At 39.9% G+C, this 26,379-nt stretch overlaps 1 protein-coding gene across 10 annotated transcripts in view; it reads left to right on the plus strand.

Annotated features, from left to right (window-relative positions):
* Positions 1–25,821, plus strand: part of EYA4 (EYA transcriptional coactivator and phosphatase 4) — a 247,795-nt gene extending 221,974 nt beyond the window's left edge. For 9 of the 10 annotated variants that reach the window (XM_060239663.1, XM_060239706.1, XM_060239645.1 and 6 more), the window contains 7 exons: positions 6,142–6,231; positions 13,250–13,308; positions 13,412–13,572; positions 15,701–15,815; positions 17,363–17,484; positions 21,512–21,612; positions 24,918–25,821. In XM_060239663.1, the coding sequence (XP_060095646.1) occupies positions 6,142–6,231; positions 13,250–13,308; positions 13,412–13,572; positions 15,701–15,815; positions 17,363–17,484; positions 21,512–21,612; positions 24,918–24,998 (729 nt within the window). In that variant the 3' untranslated portion in view covers positions 24,999–25,821. Of the gene's footprint in view, positions 1–6,141; positions 6,232–13,249; positions 13,309–13,411; positions 13,573–15,700; positions 15,816–17,362; positions 17,485–21,370; positions 21,472–21,511; positions 21,613–24,917 lie in introns of all 10 variants that reach the window. The other variant, XM_060239698.1, reaches the window with a different exon arrangement.
* Positions 25,822–26,379: the final 558 nt, after the last annotated feature.

Below are 26,379 nucleotides of genomic sequence, written 5' to 3' on the forward strand. Positions count from 1 at the left end.
AGCTGGCGTAGTTCCGGGGTATACCATGGCGCCAGCCTAGTCCAGGGTCGCAGAGGGCGTCGGGGTGCGATCTCATCAATGGCTCTGGAAAGCCGGCTATGCCAGGTCTCAACCAGGTCATTGAGGGAATCGCCAGAGGGCCAGGGATCCCGCAGAGCCATTTGGAACCGTTCCGGGTCCATCTGGCTTCACGGGCGAGCTATAATGCACTCGTCGCCTAGACAGGTTTGGCGTGGAGCGTCCAGACGAGCCCTAAGGGCGAGGTGGTCCGACCATGGTACCGCTTTTGCCATTATATCGTCCACCATGACTCTGGCCGCATATTAACCACTAAGTAGTTTGGTATCATACAGAAAGAGGCACAGGAACTATGTTTCTTTTTACTTTGACTTTATAGAATAATACAATATTAACAAATAACTATTACTTGTGCAATACAATGTTAAGAGCATTAATATATCTAGAAATATATTAAAGTGGTATAATATAAGTTAGTTGGAACAATATCATTCTCCACCATGTAATTCAGAAGAGGATACCATAATGCTATCACTTTATTTTCATATTTATCAATTGGTGAATTTGAGAGCAACTGCAGAATATATAGATTTTATAGGCTAGTTAATACATGACAAAATGTTCCCAAATTCTGTCGTACCATTGTTCTAATTAGGTGGTGAGTGGTCAGTCTATTCTGCAGCTAGTTATTTTGGCTGTAGGAATTAGGATTGATATTAACTCAGTTTTGCTTATATAAATTAGGATCTATTCCTCTATTCAATAATAAATTTTCTGGCAAAGGATTTATACTATACCCTGTGATATTTTTTATCTGTCGTATGACCTTAAGCCAATAAGGTTGTATTTTTGTGCAGTTCTACCAACAATGGAAAAAATCTGCATTCATACTGCATTTCTTCTTGTATAATGGAACATAATTCTTGTTTATTTTATTTAAAGTAACTGAGGGAAGGTACCATCTCATCATTGTTTTAACTACTTAGAATTGGACACTAAACACGTTCAACATTATTCTAGTCCATATTTCCTCCCATTCAGCATTAGCAATTTCTTGAATACAATCCCTTTTCCATTGTTTTTGATACAACATCACTCTTTCTTCTAATATTTTATTAAGAATTATATATAAATGAGATAATATTCCTTTGGGAGGAAATATGTTTATAATATATTTATTTTCTTTTATTTGAGAAATTGATTAATCATTCCTTAAAGATTTTTCCTCATAGTGCCATCTCCTTGTGTACAACAATTTTGGCATTTTTTTTTAACATGATTCCTTTCATCGGTGTGGCTCATCTGTGTTTGAAGCATTAGTTCTCCTGAGTTATTTTTACATTGTCTCCTAAGAGGCATACTAGTAGATGGCCCAATCTAGCACAGAAGTCCACAGACAGACAGTCTGGCTCCAATTTATGCCCACTGCTAGCATAACCAAAGGCATTTGTATTTTGATATAGGGAAATGTTACAGTTGATCTAGTCTGCCTTGCAATGCTGGCAATCTCTGGCTAAAGGCCATGTTCCCAAGAGCCCAGTGAGCTAACAGTGTTTGGGTTTAAAAAAGAAATCAGCAATAAATTAAGATGAGGGGAGAATTTCCGGGCAGAGGGTATGAATGCAGAACCATTTCTCTCCTTCAAATTTAACTTCCTTTGCAGTCATTTGACAATTGAAGGAATCTGTAGCTTTTGTTTCTTTGCCTCTTCTTTACTTGATTTCATGTTTTATTCTTTTAAAATTGAGGATAACTTCACATGATGCATTTTTATATGTAATGAAGATAATAGCTTCTATTTGTTAGTCACACCAGACAATCACCTACTATAAAAGGAAAGAGATCTCTAATGGATTTACTATAGGAAGGGACTGGGATACTAAGGCTGGTAACAGACAGCCGGTTTGAGGTGGCTTGTAGCCACCCCGAACAAAACCAGCCTGAAGAAGAGCGCCTCGAAGCTTCCGGACGGCGCTGCAGGAAGGGGCGGGCCTTGGGTGGCCCGGGAGTGTCTGGAACACTCTTGCGTCCCGCTCGCAGCTCCCCGGGTGCTCTCTGGGTGCCTCCCGACTTTCTAGATGGCCAGGAGGCACCTCAGAGGCGCTGCAGCGAAAAGTTACCACTTTGAAAGTGGTACTTTTTCGAGCCGGCTTCCGGCCAGCCTGGGACGGGATGGGGACAGCAGGCAGATGTGCACGTGTGGACGCGCTTTTTTGGTCCGCCTGCCTCCCGTCTCCCAGGTGGCTTTAAACGCTTTAAACACCCTAACAGTAACATTCTGATCTCTAAATAAAAGATTTCATACTAAAGCAGTATTTAAATGATCACAACCAGTAAAATACTGGTTGAGCCTGCATAAACCAATACCTCAAGTGTTGAAATGATAAAAGTTAACACAACAGGCAGAGAAATCCTCTGTTGTGCATGCACCATGGCAGCTGGTCATGGCATAACTAAAGCGTTCCTAGTTCATTTCCTATAGAGATAGGTTATGCAGTGGCTGGCAAGAAAATGGAGGATGGGGGTTGTATCTGTTGCCACTACTGTGGTAACATCCCCAGCAACCATGCCACAGCATTCCATGGAGGTGTTGTGATGAGGAGATGGGGCATTGATGGATATGCAGCCAGAACTAATCGGGACAGCAGGCCTCCCACAGCCCTTTAAGGGGGTGCCAGCAGGGCACCCTCCCACTTAAAGAGACCAAGCCCCTCACAAGTCCTAGGAGTCTTAACCTGGTGCAACCTTCTAACATCCCAAGCTTGATGTAGCAAAGGGCAGCCAAAGCCCAGAAGGGGTAAGGGGGTGTGGGAGCAGTACATGTCTTAGGAGGTGTCCTCCACTCTCCAGCAGCCACACCATCCAGCGATTCATCCGCACTGCCTGGAGTGCATCCATGCAATCGCTGTTGGCAGTGGAGCAGGAGGGGGAGCAGCAGAATGTGGCATTGAAGAGGGGCTGAAGTGCCTTCAAGAGGTCCCCCAGCAGCCTCTCAATGTATACCTGTACCTCCCATCAAATCCCTTGTGATGACAAGCAGCCCATCAAAGACACTGCCAGCCCCTCCACCCATGCTGGATATGAGCCCTGCGGGGACTGGTTCTGGCCCACGGGCCATAAGTTTGACAACCCTGCTTTAGAGCTACATTCACATGCTCCACTACCAACCTGTACAGCAGCACCTTCTCAATCTGGGTCCAATTAGGATGGCAGAGGCCATTGCCAGTGCCAGATGTTGGAAATGGGCTTGCCATGCACACACAGGGGACTGTGAAGATAGGGCAAGGAACTCTCAGTCTCACCCTGCCTCCCACTGTTCTCATGATGGACATCGACCATCAGAAGGAAGCTGCACACTCAGCTATCTGCAGACATGGGGTAGATAAAGGGGAGGGGCAAAGGCCTGAACCACATGGAGCCAGGTATCTTTGACCATATTAAGAACAAAAGAAGAGTCCTGTTGGATCAGCTCAATGGTCCATCTAATCCAGTATCCTGTCTTGCACAGTGGCCAACCAGTTCCTCTGGATGGCCAGTAACAAGGCATGGAGGCCAAGGCCTTCCCCTGATGCTACCTCCTAACTCTAGTTTGGTGTGGTCGTTAAGCATGTGGAGTCTTATCTGGGAGAACCGGGTTTGATCTCCACTCCTCCACTTGCACCTGCTGGAATGGCCTTGGGTCAGCCATAGCTCTCACAGAGATGTCCTTGAAAGGGCAGCTGCTGTGAGAGCTCTCTCAGCCCCACCGACCTCACAGGATGTCTGTTGTGTGTGTGGGGGGAGGGGAAAGTAGAGAAGATTGTGACTGCTCTGAGATTCAGAGTATAGAGTAGGATATAAATCCAATATCTTCTTATTCTTCTAGGATTTATAGGCTTAGTGCCTCTGAGTGTGGGGGTTCCCTCAGTCACCATGGCTCTGATAGACTTATCTTCCATGAATCTGTCTAATCCCCTTTTTTAAAGCTATTTACTCCTGTGGCCATCACTACTTGAACAGCAAATTCCACATTTTAATCACTCTCTGTGTAAAGTAGTATTTCTAAAGTAGTAAAAGAACAGCTCTGACTGATCCAGGGTCACCCAGCAATTGCATGTAGGAGGAGTTGGGAATCAAACCCAGTTTTCCAGATTAGAATGTGCCACTCTCAATTGTACCAAACTGGCTCTAAATTTAAATTCAGAATTTGAATTTTTGAGAGAGAAAGTAATTTCAGTAGCAAAGGGGAATTGGAGAAACTGACTTTTGACCAGGATATGACATGATGGGATGGGAGATATCCTCCAGCTGAGCTCCCTCCTTTCCCCAGACTCCAGCTTCCCCAAGCACTGCTCCCAAATCTCCAGGAATTTACCAAACCAGAGTATAGATAGGGCTTTCAGGCATGGCTGATAACCTGTGGGAGAAGGGAGGGTGGGGACTTACAGTGGGGAGAGTGTGAAATTGACACCCATAGCATAATGACATCACTTCTGACATCACCCAGAAATTAGGAAGAAAACAGGGTCGCACCAGTAGGTAATAGGGAAAAAATAACAAGGTTCAAGGTAGAGCAATTTATTAAACATTTGTACACAATGGAAGCCAGAGAAGTTTCTTTGTAAGATCCTTTAATGAAGCCTGTAGCAAAACACATTGGAATTTAAAGGTCTAATATACTGCTCCACCTTACACATTCTTTCCCCGCCCCCCCCCCCCCCCATCAATCAGAAATTGTCATTGCACCCGGTGTGGTTCTCTAGCAGCAGACAAACGGTGGAGGATAGGAGGTCTCCTGCTTCCAGAAGGCAGCTGGCAGACCCACTTGTAGTGGAGCAGTGTTCCTGGTGCATGTTTGTGTTCAGTGTTTTGAAGGTACTTACAAGCGTTTTCATTAAGCAAGTTATTTTGTCCTTGCCACTGGGTAGTCATTGTTTGGGCAAAGTGCCCCATTACCAGTTATCATTGTAATTGTCATTTTTCCTACTAGAGTACTGTAGTTCTTTAGATCAGGGGTGGCCAACGGTAGCTCTCCAGATGTTTTTTTTTGTCTACAACTCCCATCAGCCCCAGCCATTGGCTATGCTGGCTGGAGCTGATGGGAGTTGTAGGCAGAAAACATCTGGAGAGCTACCGTTGGCCACCCCTGCTCTAGATATAGGGTAGGTGATTTAGCATTATGCCATATGCTTCCTAGCTGGATTTTATATGGTCCCCTTGATGTGCTGCATTTTACTGCAGGGTTAAATGGAATTATCTTTGTCCCACTTTTCAGCCAATATATAGCCTATCATGGTGGCACAGAGCAATTAAAATGTAAAACAAACTACAAATGATGGCACCATGTATAAATGAAAATGGCATAGGCTTTGCATTAGACAAACAAACAAAAAGACAAGACAAGACATACAAGAGAAAGGGATGAAAAATGTAGAAGGAAATTAGTTTGACAATGCCAGAATACAGAGTGATGAGTTGTTCGCAAGCATTTACTTTCAAATGGAGCAACACTGATTCCTTTTTTGGATGGTCTTGCTGAGATGGAGCTGGTTAGTAGGCATTTGGAGCTCTCTACTAACTTGAATAGGAAACTAAACCACAAGACAAATGAAAGTGTTCTTTAACTTGCACCACTCCTTCTGCAGGCATTGAGTTATACTATTATAGAGGTTATGATTCTGAAGAAACATCAGATTCCAAGGGTCTTCTTCTCACCTGCTCCCCCCACCCTTTCTTAACAAGGTGCTGTCAAGTTAGTACAGCAGTGCACTGGGGGACGTGATGCATACCAGCAGCACAAGGATGTGTGGAAGAAATCCCATCCTATCTGAGTAGGTGTAATTCATGGATAAGGGTCATTCCAGTAGTCATTTAATTTGTAGATGAAATTGTGACAGAAAGTCTTTGACTCTTAAAAAACAAATGATACATTTTTCAAACCAGATACTACTGGATATAGCTCATCAATATGACTATGAGTTAATAACTTCCCCCCCCTTAAACATTATCCCGTAAAAATAAATTGTTTTAATTATCATGTATTTCTTCATCTTCAGTAAATTATAATGTTTATCTTTTGAATTACATCTAATTTTAGTCTCATTGCATGTGATTAATTAGCCATATTCTTTCTTTCTTTTTAAGGATCCACCTGTGGCAGTGACTCTTGGACTACGGATGGAAGAAATGATTTTTAATCTTGCTGATACACATTTATTTTTTAATGACTTGGAGGTATGTATATACAGTACCCCCCTTTTCAGTCATCATCTGTTTCCAGTATAATCTTACAGAAGCAGGCTTGTTTGATATATCCTCTTGCCTAGTTATTTGTGAATATTTGATTGACAGTAAACAGAAGTAATTGACAGTATGTTTGGCAATAATTTAATTATAATAATTTCTCCTAATAATACAGGAAGAGATCTCATACCACCATTATGGCAGTGAAATAGGGTAACCCAGGCAGAAGGGCTGGTATATGAATTCCCCAGCTATGAAAACGGGAGGGGAGATTTTTTTAAAAAAAAAAGAACATTCAGAAGATTTAGGGCTGCATCTTAGCAGTAAAAGGGAAGGATACAAGCATTTCCTTCATGTGACATGTGGCTACCTGCTTCCTTTCAGTTTAGGACTGAATAGGAAGGAGGGAAACTGGGGTGAGTGGCATATCTTGACATTCCCCGCCCCCCCAATTTCCTGCACACTCAGGATCCTTTAAACCGTCTAGGGTTGCCAGTCTCCACTTGGGGGCAGGGGATCCCCTGGTTTGGAGGCCTTCCCCCTGCTTCAGGGTCATCAGAAAACCGGGGGGGGGGGAGGGAGGGAGGAGGGAAATGTCTGCTGGACACTCCATTATACCCTGTGGAGACCAATTCCCATAGAGCAGCGGTTCCCAACCTTTTTGACACCAGGGACCAGTTTCCTGGAAAACAATTTTTCCAGGGACCGAGGGGGGAGGGTGCAGTGCTGGGGTTTTTGTCTCCCCAGGCCACCCCCTGTCTGTGCCCCTGATCAGATGGGGGTCTTTAAATGAGGGGTAGGGGAAAGTTGTTGCCATGCTGCCCCTTCTGCCAGCCCAGGACCGGGCAGATGAAAGAGGCAAGGGGAGGCATCTTCAAAGCAAGGCCATGTCACCTCTTTCATCCACCTGGGTCCCAGACAGGTGAAAGGGGCGGTGTGACCTGGTTGCTATCAGGTCACGGACCAATGCTGGTCCTCAGCCCAGTGGTTGGGGACCACTGCCATAGAATATAATTGAGAATTGATCCATAGGTATCTGGGGCTCGAGGGGACCATTTTTTGAGTTAGAGGCACCAAGGTTTCAGCATAGCATCCAGTGCCTCTCCTCAAAACTCCCCCCAAATTTCAAAAGGATTAGACAAGGGGGTCCAATTCTATGAGCCCTCAAAGAAGTTGCCCCCATTCTTCATTATTCTAAATGGAGGGGAGGCATTTAAAGGGCATACGGTTCCTATAAATGTGATTGCCAGAACTCCCTTTGGAGTTCAGTTGTGCTTGTCACACTCCTGGCTCCACCTCCAAAGTCTCCTGGCTCCACCCCAAAGTCATATTAATTGAGATCAAAGTATTTCCTTCATATCCTGATTGGAATGTCCCTAAATCCTCTCATATCTTCAGGAGATGCCCTAACAGCTGAGGATATACTGGAATAGGGGAAATTAAATTAGCATTGACAGATGAATACATCCCCCGTGCTTTTATCCCCCACCCCTGGCCTAGTCCAGGCTATTGTAAGCTTTTAAAGGCTCTTCCTTCTTTTGAAAGTAAAGAATTTTTGAGGGGGGTGGGGGAATAAATGAGAATCAGAGGGAAAAGTACTTTATCTGATCTTAATTCATCTAGAATAGTGTAATTTTATAGTGCAATAAAGAGGAGGAGAAAGGTGGCTGGCCAGAAGGATGAGAAATAAATATCATTCATTCTTAAGACTCAGAAGATGGAGAACATAGGATGTAAATATTTAAGTACATTTTTTAAAAAAATTGAAAACTCCTAATTTGGGGGAGAAGTAACAATTTTTTAAAAAAGTGAAACCACGTCTTCATAGTATTTTCAGAATGGTATTTAAAATTATTATATGGTTATATCCTTGTTTCTCACTTCTGCAGGTCTTCCAAAAGCTTTTGGGCAAACATTTTACAATTTGCTGATTTAGTGCTGTGACTTAAAGGTTTAGCAAGGAGTCATACAGGTTTTTGGTTTTTTGTTTTTAAATAAAATATTGAAGTATTATTTCCCAAGGATCCCTTACACTTCTGTATAACTGTCTTGTATACAGCTATACTGAAATGTAGGAGCTGACAGTTGAGAAACTAATGGCAAGGAAGTTTGCATTTGCAATTGCTAGCCATTGAAATTTTCCATGTATTAGTATATCTGTAACAAGATCCCAGCATTTGAATGGATATTCTGTGGACATATACAAATGAGCTCTCATTACTCATCCCTTGGATTATGGAACCCATGCAATTCAATTACTCCCATTATTTCCATTCTCCGCTCTTAAATTTTATCTTGCTTGTGACATTCATTTGGACATTCACTGGGTGCTACACTTGGTAGGAGCCAGAAAAGCCATTTCTATAAAATATCAGTTTGTAGGTATTCTATATTTTGGACATGTCTGAGTGTTCAATGAAAGTTGCGGACAGCAAGTATATACAAACTCATACAAGGCTCAATTTAAGAAAATATGAAGATTTAAACAATTATATGAATAACAGCATTTTAAATGTATAATTTACAAAGGTATTACCAATAAAGAATAAGCACCACTTTTCAGTAAAAAAAAATACGTTGTAGTTTTACAATGAGTTTTAGGGAAGTTAAAATTTTGTTAGCTATTTATATTTAGAAGTTGGATTGAGATGTTCATGTATATTTTATTTCTTTCTCATAAATTGCAAAAACAAGTCACCCTACAATGCATTTTTAACTATCAAGGAAAACATTTATGTACACTTGGCAGATAATCCATACCAATTTTACAGCTAATTCCAGCAGATAATGGTGAATGGGAGTTGTTCACCCTCAGACTGAAACTTCTAAGATCTGCTATATAATAGGATTTTTGTTTTTACTGCTGTGAGTCATTGTTTTTATTGGATAATGAAATTACTGCCAATTCCAAAAGGATAGTTTTTGTGGGTCATCTGTAGGTTTTGCACTTTTTATTAAAAATGTCAAGTTCTGAAACATTTCTACAAAGAACTAGTACACTGAGATGATTTAAATTAATGTTACTGCAGTAAAAATCAGTTATTGTACATGAATTTATGAACACTAAGTAATGGAAAATATATTTTATCTTTCTTAGTTTTGAACTTGCACAACCAGTGGCCCACTGTGACTTGAGTGTAGCCAGTTCTGTAGCTGTTTTGAAAGGTATTTTACCTTAAAATTAATGCAGACCTTTTCCCTCGCCCCAGTTTCTATTCCACTTCTTATTATGATCAAACAAACATATCCTGATGTTATGCTACCAAATTACTAGTTTCCACCTGGAATGGGAGATAATTAATTTAAGCTGACATCCTATATGTGCTTGAATTACATAATAGATTAACTACATAGTGTTCACTTAAATGGGATTGTGCAGGTCTAAGTATGTTTAGGATTTTAGCCTAAAAAGTGAACAGTTCTTTTGGAATTTGTTGTAAATATTTGCATTATTTTTCTTCCAGATTTTCTAGCAGTTTGGGAAAATATTAATATTTGTGTTGAAAATAATTCCATAAAACTGTACATTTATATCTGTAGTCTTTGTTTTAGCGCTCATTCACGAATAACATAACAGCAAGTGGCAATGTTCTTAAACTAAAATAGTAACAGAAATAAGAAAATCACCTTTTCCATTTATTAGCTATAGAATATGTCTTCAGAAGCAAAATGAAAAGAGAAGTAGGAAAAAATAATGTGCTTGATATTTTCATTCCCCTACTTAATGACAGCCATTTTCAGAATATAATAATAAAGAAAGTAAATGAGAAAAAGGACTTAATCACTGTAATCCTCTCATGTATAGTTCCATTATTAGATTGTAATGGACATTTATCACTTAAATGTTAATTGTAAATGTGCCACTTTGTGAATTCACAACAGCCAGGCTAGATATTGTGTAACTGTAGCTTATAATACCTTATTTTAAAATGTCCCATATGTCTCCAAGTCTGCCTACCAACCATTTCATCCCAAACTGCTTCACTGCCTTGAGTGGGAGAGTTTATCTTGGAAAAATTAAAGGGGGCAAGATGATAATAAATCTATCTCTGAATTTTTTAATAGGAGAAAGTCCCCACAGATGTCATTTTCCCTAAGCTTCATTACATTGCATCAGCATTTAAACATTTTCATTCTTCTCATCATTTTTAGCCTAACACACTCACACAGCTGTTACTGTATCTCTGTATGTCCCCCTGCTGTACAAATAGAAGTTGGAGAGCAATATAAACCAGGAAAGTATCAGGCTTGGGCCCACTGTGTCCCATTCTCCTCCTCCTCCACACAACTATTTTGGTCTATTAAAAATTCAGGAAATCTACTTATGAATGAACTATTTTGTCCTGGAGGTCCTAACTCACTTAGCCTTGCTGGTTCATCAGGATGCTTTTATGTTTATGTGCTTGGGATCAAGGAGCTGAATAAGAAGGATCATGAACTAATCCTCTCCCCCTACACCAAACATCCATCCCAAATTTTTGACAAATACTGCTGAAACAAAAGGACCAGGAACAAACCAGGCATACTTACACATGCTCAGGAGATTTATTTAAAATTTTAAAAGTTCCAATACAGGCAGAGCATTTTAATAAAGAGCAATGTCACCAACCTGACAGTTCCTCCTATGAGGAGGATTGGTAGCACGTTGCTGATCCACACTAGTAGTTTTAACACATCAGTTCTGTTTCAAGCTTTTTTTTAAGTGTCTGTAAAAATGCAGGATTACTGCTCAGACAACAATATTAGGTTGTCAGCAGCAGCATCTAAATTCTTTTGCATGAGTAAACAAATTAGGGAAATTCCAGAAGACTAAACAGTTGGTGTGTATATGGAAATGTGTATGGAAATATAATTTTAAGGATAAGCCATAGTAAAGGAGAAAGGATAAGTAGAAGCAAGCAACCCATGAGAAAGACAGCTAGATATGCTAGATCTGGATAGATGTGGTATAGGAAAAGGAGGAAACAGTATGGCTAAAGAAGAAGAACTTCATGAAGTAGGACCCAAGGGGAAAAAAGATTAATCAAAATCTGCTAGGACAAGGGGAATTGGAGCGGATACCTACCTGTTTAGCTACCCACTTAACTTAGCTGTGCCATGTGTCAATACACATTCCTGTCAATATACATACACATTTGGTAGCCATCTTGCATTTGGGGTATTAGTCAAGATAGGCCAACAGGTGAAGGGAAATAACTGCTTTGCATACTTAAGATCCCAGATTCAGTCTTACAAATTTCCAGTTAGCAGGTCAGGGTATGAAAGAAAGAGCTGTTGCCACTGTCACAGTGAACAGTCATGAGCTAGTGATTTTATTCAACATAAGGCAGGATTGTTTTTTTTCCAGGACTAAGCAAATATTGAATACAAAGTATGGAGGTGACTATCACTTGTCTGTCCACTCAACTTCCTCCTGTCTTTATACCTGTATTTTCATTCCCATGTCTCATTAGTTCATTAGTATAATATAGTGGGTTCAACGCAAGGAGTAGACGAGATTGCAGTGATCATAGCTCGCTTTATTAGTCACAGCAAGGTAACGGCTGAACTAGAAGAATGAAGACTGGGCCAACGGAGCTAACTATATACACATCAAGGCTCCCATGCTAGGACGCCATTGGGATTATTCAAACCAGAAGGGGCCTTCTGATTGGAGCAGGGCAGCAGGGATTTGGATCCTACTGCCCATTGTTCCTAAGTCCCCAAGCTCAGTCCGTAGGCTCCAATGAGCCAGGCAGGAACGCCATTCATTCTGCATAACCTTAGTCCACGTACACAACAATTAGAAAGTCAGGAGTTGAGCCTGACCAAATATGTAACAAATCTCAATAGCACTTTAAAAAAACACAGAAAGAAATTGAATGCTTAGCTTTTTCCCCTGTCTGCAGCTTCTTCCAAGACATTTCCTAGCTCCCACCCCCTATCCCCATGGCTCCCAAGAATGGAGGCATTTGGAACTCCCAACTGGAAGGGTAGATCTGAATGAGAAAAATGTTATGCAAGGACAAGGTCACACATGCACAACATATATTGGGCGCTTTCACATGGTGACTGTTTGCAAGTGGATTTTGCTTTTCATACACAGTAAAAATCCAGTTGCAAATCGTTATTTAGTGCGAGTACACTCATTGTTAAGGTATTTTTTGTACGTACTTTTCCCCATAACTTCTAAATATTACAATTTCAATACAAATATGTTGAATATAAGTATTTAATTCAAATTTGTGGTTGCATAGTTGTGGTATTAGATTGGCACTAGAGATACAACCATGTAAGATGGGGCAGAAATCTAGTCTGAACTGGTTGACTGAGATTGCTCTACATTTATGCAGCTTTATTTGTGGTAAACACAGCTATTTCTCTAAAAAGTGAATGAATTGCAAAAAGACTAAGCCATTCAAAATTTCAAAAAGTCAGTAACATCACATGCGTAACATACCTTACTGTAAACAGCAATAGTCTCACCATTCTATATGCAGTTCAAGCAGCTATTTTAAGCATTGAAGTGGTTGGCAGGTGGATTGCTTGGAATGAACTAGATCTCCATGTGAGAGAAAGGATCATTTAAAAATCTATGTAATTGGTCAGGAAGAAATTGATCCTTACAGTCGCAGCGAGTTAGAGCTTCTAAGTTCAGTGATAATATGCTCAGGAGTACCTCAGTTTGGAAGGAGGTCAAAACTGATTCTGTTAAGAATGGAATAGTCTTACAGCATGTTCATCAGATGTGTCTGATGAAAATGGACTACGCTGCAATAAATCTATTAGTCTTAAAATACTGCAGGACTCCTGTTTACTTTCACTGCACCAGACTAACATGGCTATCCCACTGGAATGAGTTAAAAGACTGATGGCCTTGCTTATTGGACTTCAGTATGCCGATTCTGCCATCTTCTGGTGGCACAAATGCAACTCAGCATTTAGAAAAGCTATGTCTTTGAAGCATAACCAAAACATGTAAATATTAAAAAACAGATTTAAAAAAATTAAACAAAGGCTCTTTCAACAGGAATGTGATCAAGTACATATAGATGATGTTTCGTCAGATGACAATGGACAAGACCTAAGGTGAGCCATGCCTTTTTAAAGCAAAATTAACAAAAATATAAAAATAAGTTTTATTTTGTAGGAAGAAAAAGTATTCACTGTTACATATTTTGGGTGTTTGCAGTACCTACAGTTTTGCAACTGATGGCTTCCATGCAGCTGCAAGTAGTGCAAACCTTTGTCTGCCAACAGGTGTAAGAGGAGGAGTAGACTGGATGAGGAAGCTGGCATTCCGTTACAGAAGAGTGAAAGAATTGTATAATACTTACAAGAACAATGTAGGAGGTAAGTGTTTTATTACTGAAAGACACCAGCCACTTCCTCAGCAAATTATAACCCTCTTGATAAAAGTAAAGTCTTAAATTTCACATTATTGTTGAAAGCGGTCTGAATCTTTTGTTGCTTTAGTATTGTGCTGATTCAAAAAAAATTGAGAAACCCATTTTTAAAAACATTTTAATGTGTCCCAAGTAAGGAAACTGCTATATTACATCAAAGTTTTAATACTGGTAAAAAGTAAAACTCAGCTGTGCATTCTCAACTACACTTTAGTAGAGCTTTTGATACACAGGAACATGTCTCGATTCTTTCACACACAAAAAACTCTCTTCCTGGGAAAGCCAGTATGTCAGAGACTAGTTTCCCTGATATGGTAATTTTGTGTACAGAGAGGAGGGATATTATTTTTTTGTGTTAGGAGTATTCAAACATGAATCTTCACCTGCCGTCTAAAATTTTACCTTCCAAATATGACTGCATTCATGATGAAAAAGAAGAGTCGGTTTTTATAGCCTGCTTTTCTCTACCCTAAGGAGCCTCAAAGCAGCTTACAGTCTCCTTCCCTTCTTCTCCCCACAACTACCCTGTGAGGTAGGTGGGGCTAAGAGAGTTCTGAGAGAACTGTCCGCCACTCTTAACCACTACACCATGCTGGCCATGATGGCTGTAAGTATGCAGTTCAGCTCTGTGTCTTAACATTTTGAAATTCAGAGAAGTGGTATAAGGAAAGCAGAAAGCTTTGTTTCTTAAGATTGTAAACCTTCTTTATGTACCAACGTTCAGCCTGCTAGCCCCAAGGGTGGGCAACAATGGAAAAGGGGACGAGGAGTGGGAAGAATAAAACTCATAATCTCCCCCCCCCCTACGCACACACAAAAAAAAATAGGCAAAAACAACAAACAATGCCTGCTGCTAAAAGACAACAAAGAAGGCACCCAGCAAATCTCTCTCAAAAGAGAGTTCTATAATGGGGTATAAGATAACACCCTTTACTTGGTCACAACCAATGTTCCCTCTAAGCTGCAGAGTCTCGTGAGCTACCGGCATTAAAGTTGTGAGCTACTGCATAAATTAGTGTGCTCTGGGGTCATCCTTCCTGAGCTCAGACAAAAATGTGTGAGCTGGAGGCTAAAAATCTGTGAGCTACCTCACATTAACTCATCTTAGAGGGAACACTGGACAACCCACTTAATCTGAGAAGGTGGGAATGCCCACAGAAGCGCTTCTGTATAAGATCTTAGGGTGGTAGTAGATTCATTCAAGCGAATCCAAGTGCCATGGTCTCAGACTGCTTAGATCAAAACCAGCACTTTGAACTGGGACAAGCTTAATACGATTGCTTATTTAGAACAGTTTCTGTTAACAACCTAGCCATCATATTTTGAACAAGAGAAGTCTCAAACATATTCTGCAGAGATCTCTCTTAGACAAACAGAAATGTTATTCAAACTCTCCACATGTGAAATCTGAGTTTATGTAGCCTTCTTAATAATGTAATATGCAACAATTGTAGACATTATCAGTATGGTTTCATTGAACCACAATGATTTCAAAAGAGGTCCTAAAGCCACCTTTGGTGTTTCTTGCTTTTGCACAAGCAGCTGGCATGTGCTTCTTTCATCTTCCTTTCTCAAAAAAAGTTGTAGCTGAAGCTTAAGGATACAAAAAAAAAAAGACAGAAAAATCTATCCCTGCCCACTATGTGTGTTATGTGCCATCAAGTTGGTTCCAAGTCATGGTGACCCTATGCATTTACAACCTCCAAAATTATCCTCTCATTTACAGCCTTGCTCATGTCAACAAACTGAAGGCAATGGCTTACTTGACTGAGTCCTCCCATCTCATGCTGGGTGTTCCTCTTTTCCTACTGCTTTTAATTTTTCCTAGCATTATTGTCTTTTCTAGTGAGTCGTCTTCTCATGATTTGCCTACATTACATTCTTATTTGAAGTGTTTTTATATGGTCTGCTCAAATTTTGCTTTGGTAAGTAAGTGAATTAGCTAAATATGGCTTATTTCCATGGATGAATTTCAGTTAATTGTTTCAAACTATTGTGTGATGGAAAAATCTAAACTTTCCTGCTAGAGAAGAATACATTTTTTAAAATGCTTATTTTCCTTTTTTTTTAATCAGGACTTCTTGGCCCTACAAAAAGAGATGCATGGCTACAGTTAAGAGCAGAGATTGAAGCCCTCACTGACTCCTGGCTGACAAATGCACTTAAATCATTATCAATTATCAGCACACGGTGAGTGGATGATTGATTAATGTACAGCAAAATAGCCTTCAGAACAAGGCAAAGGTGATGTGGAAGACCAAGGGATCTTCTAAGTTAAGATATTAGCCTAGGGCTTTCTTAATATATTTTTAAAAACCTTCAGCCTAACCAAATTGAAGTAAGTCTGACTTTCCATTTAGCATGTAGTCCTGGAAGGTACCAAAGTTGTAATCTTGAAATTAGTAACATTAATTGATTTCAGTAGGATTTGGGTATGTATGGAAATTAAAAAAAAAATCTGAAAAAATAAAATATTTAAACATTAAGGTCTGTGAAAGTTTGTCCAGGGAGATTAACCTGGTTTCTGGATGTTGTAGTTTTGTATGTCTGATTAGTTGATTTCTGGATGTTGTAGTTTTCTATGTCTGATTAGTATTCATTGATTCTCTCCTGCATAGACCGACATGTTTGTCCAATGTAGATAGCAGAAGGGCATTGTTGGCACATGATGACATATATTAAATTGGATAATGTGTAACTTAATGTGCCCCAAATGGACCCTAACAGTATTGCAAGAGTGTACATGGGGACAAACTTAGCATCTAGATATGTTGCAATGTTTGATTCCTGGGTTTGTATCTCTATTAGGTAGTCCATGGTTGTTGGCAAAAAGCTTATGTATCCATCACATAGTTACACAGTAGTGTCTAGGAACTGTACTTGTGTGGATTGGTCCATGGTGAGGTTGATGTTGGGTGGAAATTGTTGATGTCCCAATGGAACCTCTCAAGAGCTTCTGTTTCTCATGTCCAGATGATGAAAATCTCATCAATAGATCATAGGTATAGGTCAAGAGTTGAAGAAGCACTGCTCTAAGCTAGCCACAAAAATGTTTACATACTATGGTGCCATGGAGATGCACATTGTTGTGCCATTACTTTTAAAATAAAGACTGTTACTAAACTCAAAATAGTTGTGGGTGAGGACAAATAAGCAAGCAAAGTTTGGTAAATAGTTCTGCTGCAATGTTTAGGAGGGAGTGTTTTCACTGGCTTGTAATTAGGGTTGTCAGCTAAGCAATGGCAACTGCTGAAAGATTTAGGGGGCAGAGACTTGCAAATAGGGAGGAAATAGATGCTGTGACAATGACATGACATCACACAAATCCCAAAATTATACCATCAAGTTGATGTGATACTGTAAGATTCTACCCAAACTCTGTGTAGGCCACAGAGTCAATGTAGTCGATAGTGTGGTAGCAGACACCAGAGGTCAGAACTGGTTCCCCTGTTTGCAGCTTGTCTTTGTATTGAATGTTGATATCTTTGTCCATAATTGTTGAAGACTGTTGATATGCTGAAGTTTCTTTAGAAAGTCAGTTGGGTACCAATTGCATAAGGCCTGAGGATGGAGTCCATGTAGCCAGTGCTTAGAAACTGGATTAAGATTTGATATCAGAATACATATTTTACTGATGGATGAGATTTGGATTAATAAATAGCATCATGCACACAGCCAATTTGTTTTAAAGAAATACTTTATCATTACATAGATTTACTCTCTGTTTTTCCCTATAGGAGTAACTGTGTAAATGTCTTAGTAACAACAACCCAGCTTATACCAGCTCTTGCAAAAGTCCTGCTGTATAGTCTAGGAGGATGTTTTCCTATTGAAAATATTTATAGTGCAACCAAAATAGGTAAGAAAAGTAGACTTTTTAAGTTTGTTCTGTTTTATGGTTGGGTTTCAGACCCTTCTGATAATAGAAGACTATAGGTTGGGCTATAAATTGTCAGAAATATGTATGAAGAGTCAAAAGACCAAAATTAATTGGTAATGGACATAATTAGCATGTTCGATGAACACTGTGGCAGACTATCAAAATTATTTGGTATTTTCACTTATTCAGAAAATTTCTTCTAGAGATATTGCTGTCTGAAGTTTGGTTCAAACTTCATTGGAGTTGTGAGCTTCAGAAATCTCAAAGTTAAAAGTAGCTAGAGTTTCTGGTAAAGAATACTTTGTGTTCATGATAGCTGTTGAAATGTTAATGTGGGAAAGGCTTCAGTAATGGGCAGGTAGTATTGAAACATGTCCCTGACGGTCAGTATGAAGTTCATCTCAAGTCCTTCAACATGTATCTGCGCTGTTCTCCAATGGCAAGGTATAGTAGTGTTAACTTCTGGGAAAGCACTTCCTTTGGTCATTTGGCTTTTGGTGAGCAGAAGGGAATGGCTTCCCTCCGGGGCTGCCATGAGGGAACAAAATTCAGAAGGCCAAAGTCATCTGGAGGGCCCCTAAAGCCAGCATCATGCTGCATTCACTGAATGCATTTGATATTTTTTTCTAAAACAGCCACTAGGGGTACAGGGAAGGCAAAGCACAAAGCACTCAGACCAATTTCACACTAGGGCTTGTTCTGGGTGGAGAACCCTTTTGTCCCCGGCACTTCTCACGGTTTTTACACAAGCTGCCACGGAGCTGCAAGCTGGTGTGTCACTTTTCTGTGGCAAGCAGGAACCGCTTGTAAAAGGATCCTGCTTGCTGCAGGAAAGCACATGTGTGAAAGCCGATGTGAGGAAGGGAAGGAGAAGCAATTGCGTCCTTTTTTGTGTTTCTTAGAATGACATCCCTAGCAAATGTATTTATGCATTTCTGGGTCAGGGTTGAGGGATACCCAGTCTTCTCTGGGTCTCCATGAAGTCTTTCTTTTACTCTGCATTTGTTCCTGAGGCAGAGTGGGGGTGGGAGTCCTTTGCATATAATCCTCTGCCCAATATTAAGATTAATGAAAAGTTTTTAAAAATCATCTTTTATTTTTACACTGTTAATTTCAAATGCCAAGTAAACAAAAAATACCATTCATCCTAGAATTTTTTTTTTTTCTTGATTAAATGAGAGGAGTCCGAACTCAGTTTGCCTAGGACACCAAAAAACCATCAGCCAGCTGGTTCTTTCTCTCCCAAACCCTGATTATAGAGGCTTGGGGAGTGCAGATTGCTGGAGAGTGCAGATAGCTGGAGAGGCCTTTCCTAGTTTCCTTGTTGGAAGTAATGATGCTTTGAAGAATTTTTTTTGAAGAAAATTAACTCTTTGGCTCTCCCTGCTTTCTCTGTGCTCTAGAGGTATTCCCCGACTGCTAATTAGTCTGTTCGTTGGTGTCAGATGACTCTCTAGAAATTCAGAGTTCCCATAGGTGTTCCCTAGAGTCACCTGCTTTGAGCTGGTATGCTCTCCTCTGTAAAGCCTTGTTTTCTTAAGAATTCATAGCTTCAAAGTTAGTACGTGATTTCAAGCTTTGCCATCTTTCCAGCTGGCTTCTGTTGTAAAGACACAATGTGCCTTGGGATAGATTCCCATGTTTCTCTCCTGGTGGAATCATGCAACAAGCAGTCTGCCCTCCTCAAGTTACAAAGCATTCCTGAGATCTTTAGAAACTATTAGCCTGCTTGTATCTCCCAACAAGAGGGGCAACTGCTTCTTGACAGAGCTTATTCCTGAATGTAAAAGACCTACTAGCGGTTTACAGCTAGTAGTCCCAGGATCCTCATTCAGCTTTGGGGGCATTCGAAGTGTCCTTGAGACAATCACTCTCAGCCTGCATGCCTTAAAAACAAGTAGCGAATGTCAAGAATTTTGTCTGAGCCTTTAAGAGTTTCCATCAGTCAGGGATGTACAATGCTACACCTTTGGTAGACCTGCAGTATGACTCAGCTTCGTGTGTGGGTCCCCCCCCCTTCAGTTTACAGTGGAGGGGAATAGTAGTCCTCCATTATACACAGGAGGAGCTGGCCTTCACCTGGGTTTTGGTTTTACCTTTGGTCTAGTGCAGAGATTTCCAGCAGAGAGTTTTAGGGTCCATAGTTAAAGGTTATGTTTTGGAAGTGTCAAGGATCACAGGATACAAGACATCTGGTGCATCAGGATGACTAAGAACATAAGTTATGATCTGATCAGTTGCCATCTCAGTTTTTCATTTGACCATTATCTTGCTATGTAACTGTAGACCAGCAACCTTCCTGCCTTCAACCATAGCTTTTTATATACACTTAATGAGAGTAATCCATGAGTCTACCATATAGAGCTATGATAAAATAGGCTAAGAACCAGTTTTATAAAACAATAAGCTTGCCTCTTACATAAGATTAAGAAGACCTGGAGTCTGCCTAATCAACAACTCCTGCTCCTAGTATTTCAGTATCTAGGGGAGTCAGGAACTGTTATACTGATCCCAAAGGAAACCTGAGAGTCCTATTCTTTTTCCATTTAGGCCCATGTAAGTGGACTAAGTTTCAAAGGACCCTACAGGATGTGGGGAACCCTTTGTTTTGCTTATGGAAACTTCAGAGCTGTCTATTTCTCAGCTAGCAGTTTTCACAAACATCTGTTCAGACAGAACAGTATTAAGGTTGTCAGTATTATTGAAACCTTGGGGTATCGTCTGCAGAGATGGCCTGCGTAGATATTAACAGAAAGTGAATGAATTCTTCTTTTTGAATGCCCTGCCTTTGGAACATGGTTTTTGCCTTTTTTATCAGACTTTGTGCTGTCCTTACAAGACCTTGAGCACGAACTTCTGACACATTAAAAAGATTACTTTCCTATGCATCAAGATTTACATACAACCTCATCATTATATGGGAACAATATATTACAGAGGAATAGCACTAATGCATTATATCTAGTGTAACCTCAGTTAATCTTCACTTGGATAGGGCTTATTGTACCAAACTTTAATAATCTAGAATTTTTCATCAATTTCTGTTAATATCTACGCAGGCCATCTCTGCAGACGATACCCCAAGGTTTCAATAATACTGACAACCTTAGCAAGATAACAGCTCTATGAAATTTAAATTCCATTGGGGCATCTTTTTCTCTCTACCCCTTTTCTTTGTCTGCTTGGGGAATTTAAGGCTGTTGGATTGTTTCATTAATGTATACAGTTGTTCCTATTAGGGGCTTTTCCAGGAGACAACCTAAGGATTGTTGAAGGAAGTCCTTCCCTCTGGAGTCACCAAAGCCTGCCTGTGACTAGAGGAGGTCCTTTCCCAGAAGATGAGTCTGCTCTACCCCATACCACAGAAAGTGAATGAATTCTTCTTTTTGAATGCCCTGCCTTTGGAACATGGTTTTTGCCTTTTTTATCAGACTTTGTGCTGTCCTTACAAGACCTTGAGCACGAACTTCTGACACATTAAAAAGGTTACTTTCCTATGCATCAAGATTTACACACAACCTCATCATTATATGGGGAACAATATATTACAGAGGAATAGCACTAATGCATTATATCTAGTGTAACCTCAGTTAATCTTCACTTGGATAGGGCTTATTGTACCAAACTTTAATAATCTAGAATTTTTCATCAATTTCTGAAAGATATGTACCAGTAAATCTGCTTAATTAATTTCAAACAATCTGGTCTCCTTTCCTCAGTTCCCCCCCACCTTGGAAAACAAGCCAAATGCTGCATATACTTAGTGTGTGGATTGCCACAATCTTTTGCAGTAATTTCCTAGCCCTTTGCAGGTCTTTGTGCTAACTATTTTGATAGCTCGAATAAATAGTGCATTGTCTTTCAGGCAAAGAAAGCTGTTTTGAGCGTATAGTGTCCAGGTTTGGCACTAACATAACTTATGTTGTGATTGGAGATGGCCGGGATGAGGAGCATGCAGCTAATCAGGTAACTTCTCTCTGAACTCTTTATCTCATTTATCTTCCAGGAAAAGAAAGTTGCTTTGAACGAATAATGCAAAGGTTTGGCAGAAAAGTAGTGTATGTTGTAATTGGGGATGGTGTAGAAGAAGAACAGGCAGCAAAAAAGGTAACCTGTCTCATGAAATGTTGGTGTGATATGTAGATATCGATGCAAGCTTCGCTGTTTGCATTTCTGTTAGTATGGCACTTTGGCAAACGATTGAAATTGATAGATGCTGAAAGCCAAACAACATAAGACCTACATTAAACCATTTGGATTCTAGCATATACTTTATGGTGAGTTGTATGATACCCAGGTAAATCCAAAGTGTATTGATGAGAGATTTTCAGAGTGCTAATAACTTCAAATAAATGAAATCTACAGGTTAGATAGAGGTGATCAAATAAGAAGATTTAGTAAAATTTAATGAATAAATGTTGAAAACTGAAGTGAAGCATGTAAAAAGTCAGTCACAAAGCAAAATTTATAAACTATTTAAAGAGGCTAGTTACAAAAAAATTGTTTCAATTCCATGATAAGTTGCAGCTTTACATCTGTTTGCATGCACAAAAGCTGTCATCCTCCTCCAATGCACCAAATGCAAAAGATTTTGTAGGCAAAGAGAATCGTATGCACTGTGAAGCTACTGTGTCCATAAAGGACATTTGGGACATTTATGTTCCACAATTTGTATTTGATAGACAGACCACTACAAGGAACTTTGTCCTGAATACTTGCAACAATTGCATGGAACTCGTAATAGCTGAATAATCAATGTCCTTGAAAATTAGCTTATTTTTTTTTTTAAACCTCCAACACAGTCACCATTTCAGAATAATACTCAGCAAGACTTTGTTAAAAGGTCCTGACCCAAAATATCCAAAACAGTCCTAGATTTTGGATCAGTAAGGACCGTATCTCTTTTTAATATCAGGTAGTAACTGTTGCCTTTGCTGTTCAGCAGCTTTTTAAAAAATGCAGATTCCAAATGGTTTCTTTTAATAAATACAGTACAGGTGCTGGGACTGACGTGTAGTCTGCTCCAAAAAACAGGTGGTTGGTTTCTGTACTTCACAGTTGGCATGCTCTCTTCTAACTGTACCTGTTACTTGCATGAACAGATTTGGAAGAATAAATTAATGCAAAATAGATCTGAACTGACTATAAGAGTATTAAATCACAGGTAATCCTGTTAACATTCATACAAAAGGGTGTTGATCTCATAAAAGTCATTTTTTTTTCACTGTGGGGCAATAATATGTGATTACATGAACATTTAAATAGTAGTTGATGAGGAGCACAGCTTTAATGGCTTCTAATGGTTTGCTCCAATATAACAAGCACCAGCAAGCATATCCACATCTTTGCATCTCTTCCAATGAAAAAAGAGTGGACTGTAATGCAAATACATAACTTGCAGTGGACATTTTCATTTTCATTCAGGAATTAAATGGAAGCGCAAGAACAGATTCACTAGATGCTTATCTATTGGCTTCTTGGAACTTATTGTTAGAATATGAAGATTCTGTATAAGCTGAATCTGCTAGAAGCTATTGAAGTTTCCTGCAGCAATTTTCCCTATAATCTACCCCTCACCCACCGCAATTAGTAGGGGTGGGCACAAACTGGGAAAATATAGTTCATGACAGTTTGTGGTGCACCCAGTTAATGACACAGTAGAATGATCCCCTCAGTGTGCTAGAGACACCAAACTCCCAGGGGATCGCCAGTTGACTCTCCTTTACCTGCCCTCCAAGTTTGGTGAGGATTAGATTTACGTCTGAGTTAGGCCTCCAAAGAAAGTGCCCTCATCCCCCATTGTTTCCAGTAGAGGAGGGAAAACAACAAGAAAGCAAGAGCAATAGAAGCCCAGTAGAACTGAATCAATGTTCCAGAGAATCTCTGCAGTAGAAATTAAAGGTGGTGGGGAATTGTTGCAAGCCCAGCAGAATCCAGTGCCACTGTGGCAATGCCAACTCAACAAGACAATGGCAACTCAACAAGACTCCTACTTTAAGCAAGAGGGGTTCAAGCCCAGCAGAACCAGTGCAATGCACTAGGGACCAGCAGAACTCAGTGCAATTGTGGCAATGCTAGCTCAATCACAATCTAAGCAAGTGGGGGGAGGGGTTGCAAGTCCAACACAACCAGTTCAGTGTACAGAAAGCCCAGCAGAACCCAGGTCCACTGTAGCAATGCAAGTAAAAGTGGACTAGTGTCAAACTAGAGAATCCCTGCAGTACAAACTGTAGGGGGAAACATTTTCTCAAGCTCAGCACAACCAGTTCAGTGTGCAGAATGCCCAGCAGAGCCCAGTGCCACTGTGGCACAGCACATTTATAAGGACTGATCTCAAAGCAGGGTCACAAGAAATCCAAGCAAGGGGGTGGGGTTAAACCCAGCACAACCAGTGTTACTGGCATTGCATGCTTAAAAGGACTGATCTCAAGCACAGAGTCACAAATCCCGTCAGGGGGGTGTATGTGAGATTTTGCAAGTTCTATGCAAGAAAATAGGAAGGGAAACACAGAGGAATGCCAGCAAAGGGGGAGGGAACCCTCTTGAAACTGACATGACTAGTTTGAAACAGGCAAGAGTATTTCTAAGGCTAGAGAATTCCACTGCCCCATGTTTCTTTGAAGGTTGGTAAACATTGGCTGATTCTGCACTCACCTTTCTCTGGGGCAGACTTCCATTTCCGCATGGAGCAAGCTGGCGATTTTGCACCAGTTGCTCCACGCCACCATTTTGTGTGGGGCAAACCCGCGATTTGCTCTGCTGCAATGTAAACCTGAAAAAACAGGTTTACACTGCAGCGGGGCAAATTGCAGGTTTGCCCCGTGCAAAATGGTGGCGCGGAGCAACTGGTGCGAAATCGCCAGTTTGCTCCACCCAGAAACGGAAGCCTGCCCCGGAGAAAGGTGAGTGCGGAATCAGCCATTTTGTTTGAGTGGAGACCATCTGGAAATGTATCCATTCGTGTACCAGCACAAACCTCCAGAAACTGCTTGAAAGTTCATGGAAAGTTCATGCTGGTTGACCTTCCACAAACTTCAGTTTGTGAACCATGAGCCAGCCAAAATTATCACGAACTTTAGTTCATGAGCTGGTTCATGCCCATCTCTATAAATGAGCACAAAAATACACTGGAAATTGTCACTTGGTAAATTGCTATTAGTGACCACCTCATATAAACAACAGCATTTTTTTTTCATTTTTCACACTTAATACGAAATAAATAGCAGTTACTTGATCATGTTGCTGTAACATTTATGTTCAGATCTATTTTGATTTGGATTTTTGTCTGCTTCTTAAGAAATAATCAGGATAATTCTATGATACTTAAAGTAAATAAAAAGCAAGCTTAACTGTGTATCCTGTATATTGTTTCATTTCTCTTCACTTTCTTTTCTGCCCCTTAACAACAACAGCACAATATGCCTTTCTGGAGGATATCTAGTCACTCGGACCTGCTGGCTCTTCACCAAGCGCTGGAATTAGAGTATTTGTAACTGTGTCACATAACTGACAACTATTTTTATATTTCAAAGTACACTGAATTTTTTATGTGTGATCCAATGCCTCTGGCTTTACACATATGTATGGTCTTAAGAAGGAAAAGAAATATTTGGAACAAAAATTCCAAAATGAAGAATCCAGATCACTGAATGGAATTACAACATTAATTCTACACAAGGATGCTTTATATGGTCTTATGTAAGCAATGTTTCTGGTGATTAAAAAACTATGAAAGGAGGTTGCTGGTACACACCGAACGAGCCCTAGCCAGAGTGAACAGCTTTTGCAATGGACTCAAAGTGGGAAAGCAATTATATGCATTTTCTGATCAACAAGGGTGGTATTCAAAACATTCCTCACTATGGGATATATTCTCAGCACTGAGGTTTGAATCAAACTTTAGTCTACCTAACCCAGAAAATTTGAATTGGAATGCACTCAGACTGTACAATGACAATCCAGTCTAGATCTGTAATATGTGTAAATTATTGATGAAAATAATTTACTGTGACTTTAATTAGCAGCTGACTTTGAAAGTGGATGCAATTTGTTTAATTATGGGGGTGTGTGGGATTGGAGGGTATATAGTAATTATTGTCTCTTTTATACATTTGGCAAACAGAACGTGCATAATGATGTGTTGTGCCTTAAAAGAAAATATCTTGTTTGTGTGTTACAATGTAACATTGGTTTAAAGCAATGTAGACAAAATAAATCTTTGTGATAGTTTTTAACATGACCAAATTTCAAATTCAAACAATCAAAAAGTAGTGCTTGCATCCATAGCACTTAAATATTTGTCACAGTAAGACAAAAGTATAATTGAGAATTGAAATCTTGTGTTTTCCTTTAGTTTCTTAATAATTCCACTGAATGTAGGATGTAAATTGAGAATATCAGGAATGCTGAAATGATACTGGGCACAGTAGGGGGAAATGAAAGTGGCTTATTTCTTGAAAACTACTTCTCCAGTCTCACCTTTAAAAATCAAGAGCCATATTTATGGATTATTTGCACAGCAACAAGATTCATTTTATGAAGAGTGTTTTAAAAATCTGTAGGCTACTTGCTATTTACTTATTATCAAATTATATTTTAACACATTTAATAGGCAATAAGTTAATCAGTAAACAGGGAAAATCAATAAAACTAATTCAGAAATACTAGCCCATTTCTAGATGGTGTCAAGTTTAGTGAAAGAGGAGCCCCAGATGACACAGGTAATAGTGCTCAGTGTTGGAAAGCTAGAAAACGTGTGATGTAAGTAGTTATAAGCCTGCAGGAGGAGATTAGTGTAGGATACAATGGCACTCTCGTTCCTTCCTCTGCTAGCTTGCTGTTAACCTCATCCTGACAGTCTGCTATCAAGTATTT

This window comes from Heteronotia binoei, chromosome 1 (genome assembly GCF_032191835.1).
Source record: "Heteronotia binoei isolate CCM8104 ecotype False Entrance Well chromosome 1, APGP_CSIRO_Hbin_v1, whole genome shotgun sequence".
In the NCBI taxonomy this organism is placed as follows: domain Eukaryota; kingdom Metazoa; phylum Chordata; class Lepidosauria; order Squamata; family Gekkonidae; genus Heteronotia; species Heteronotia binoei.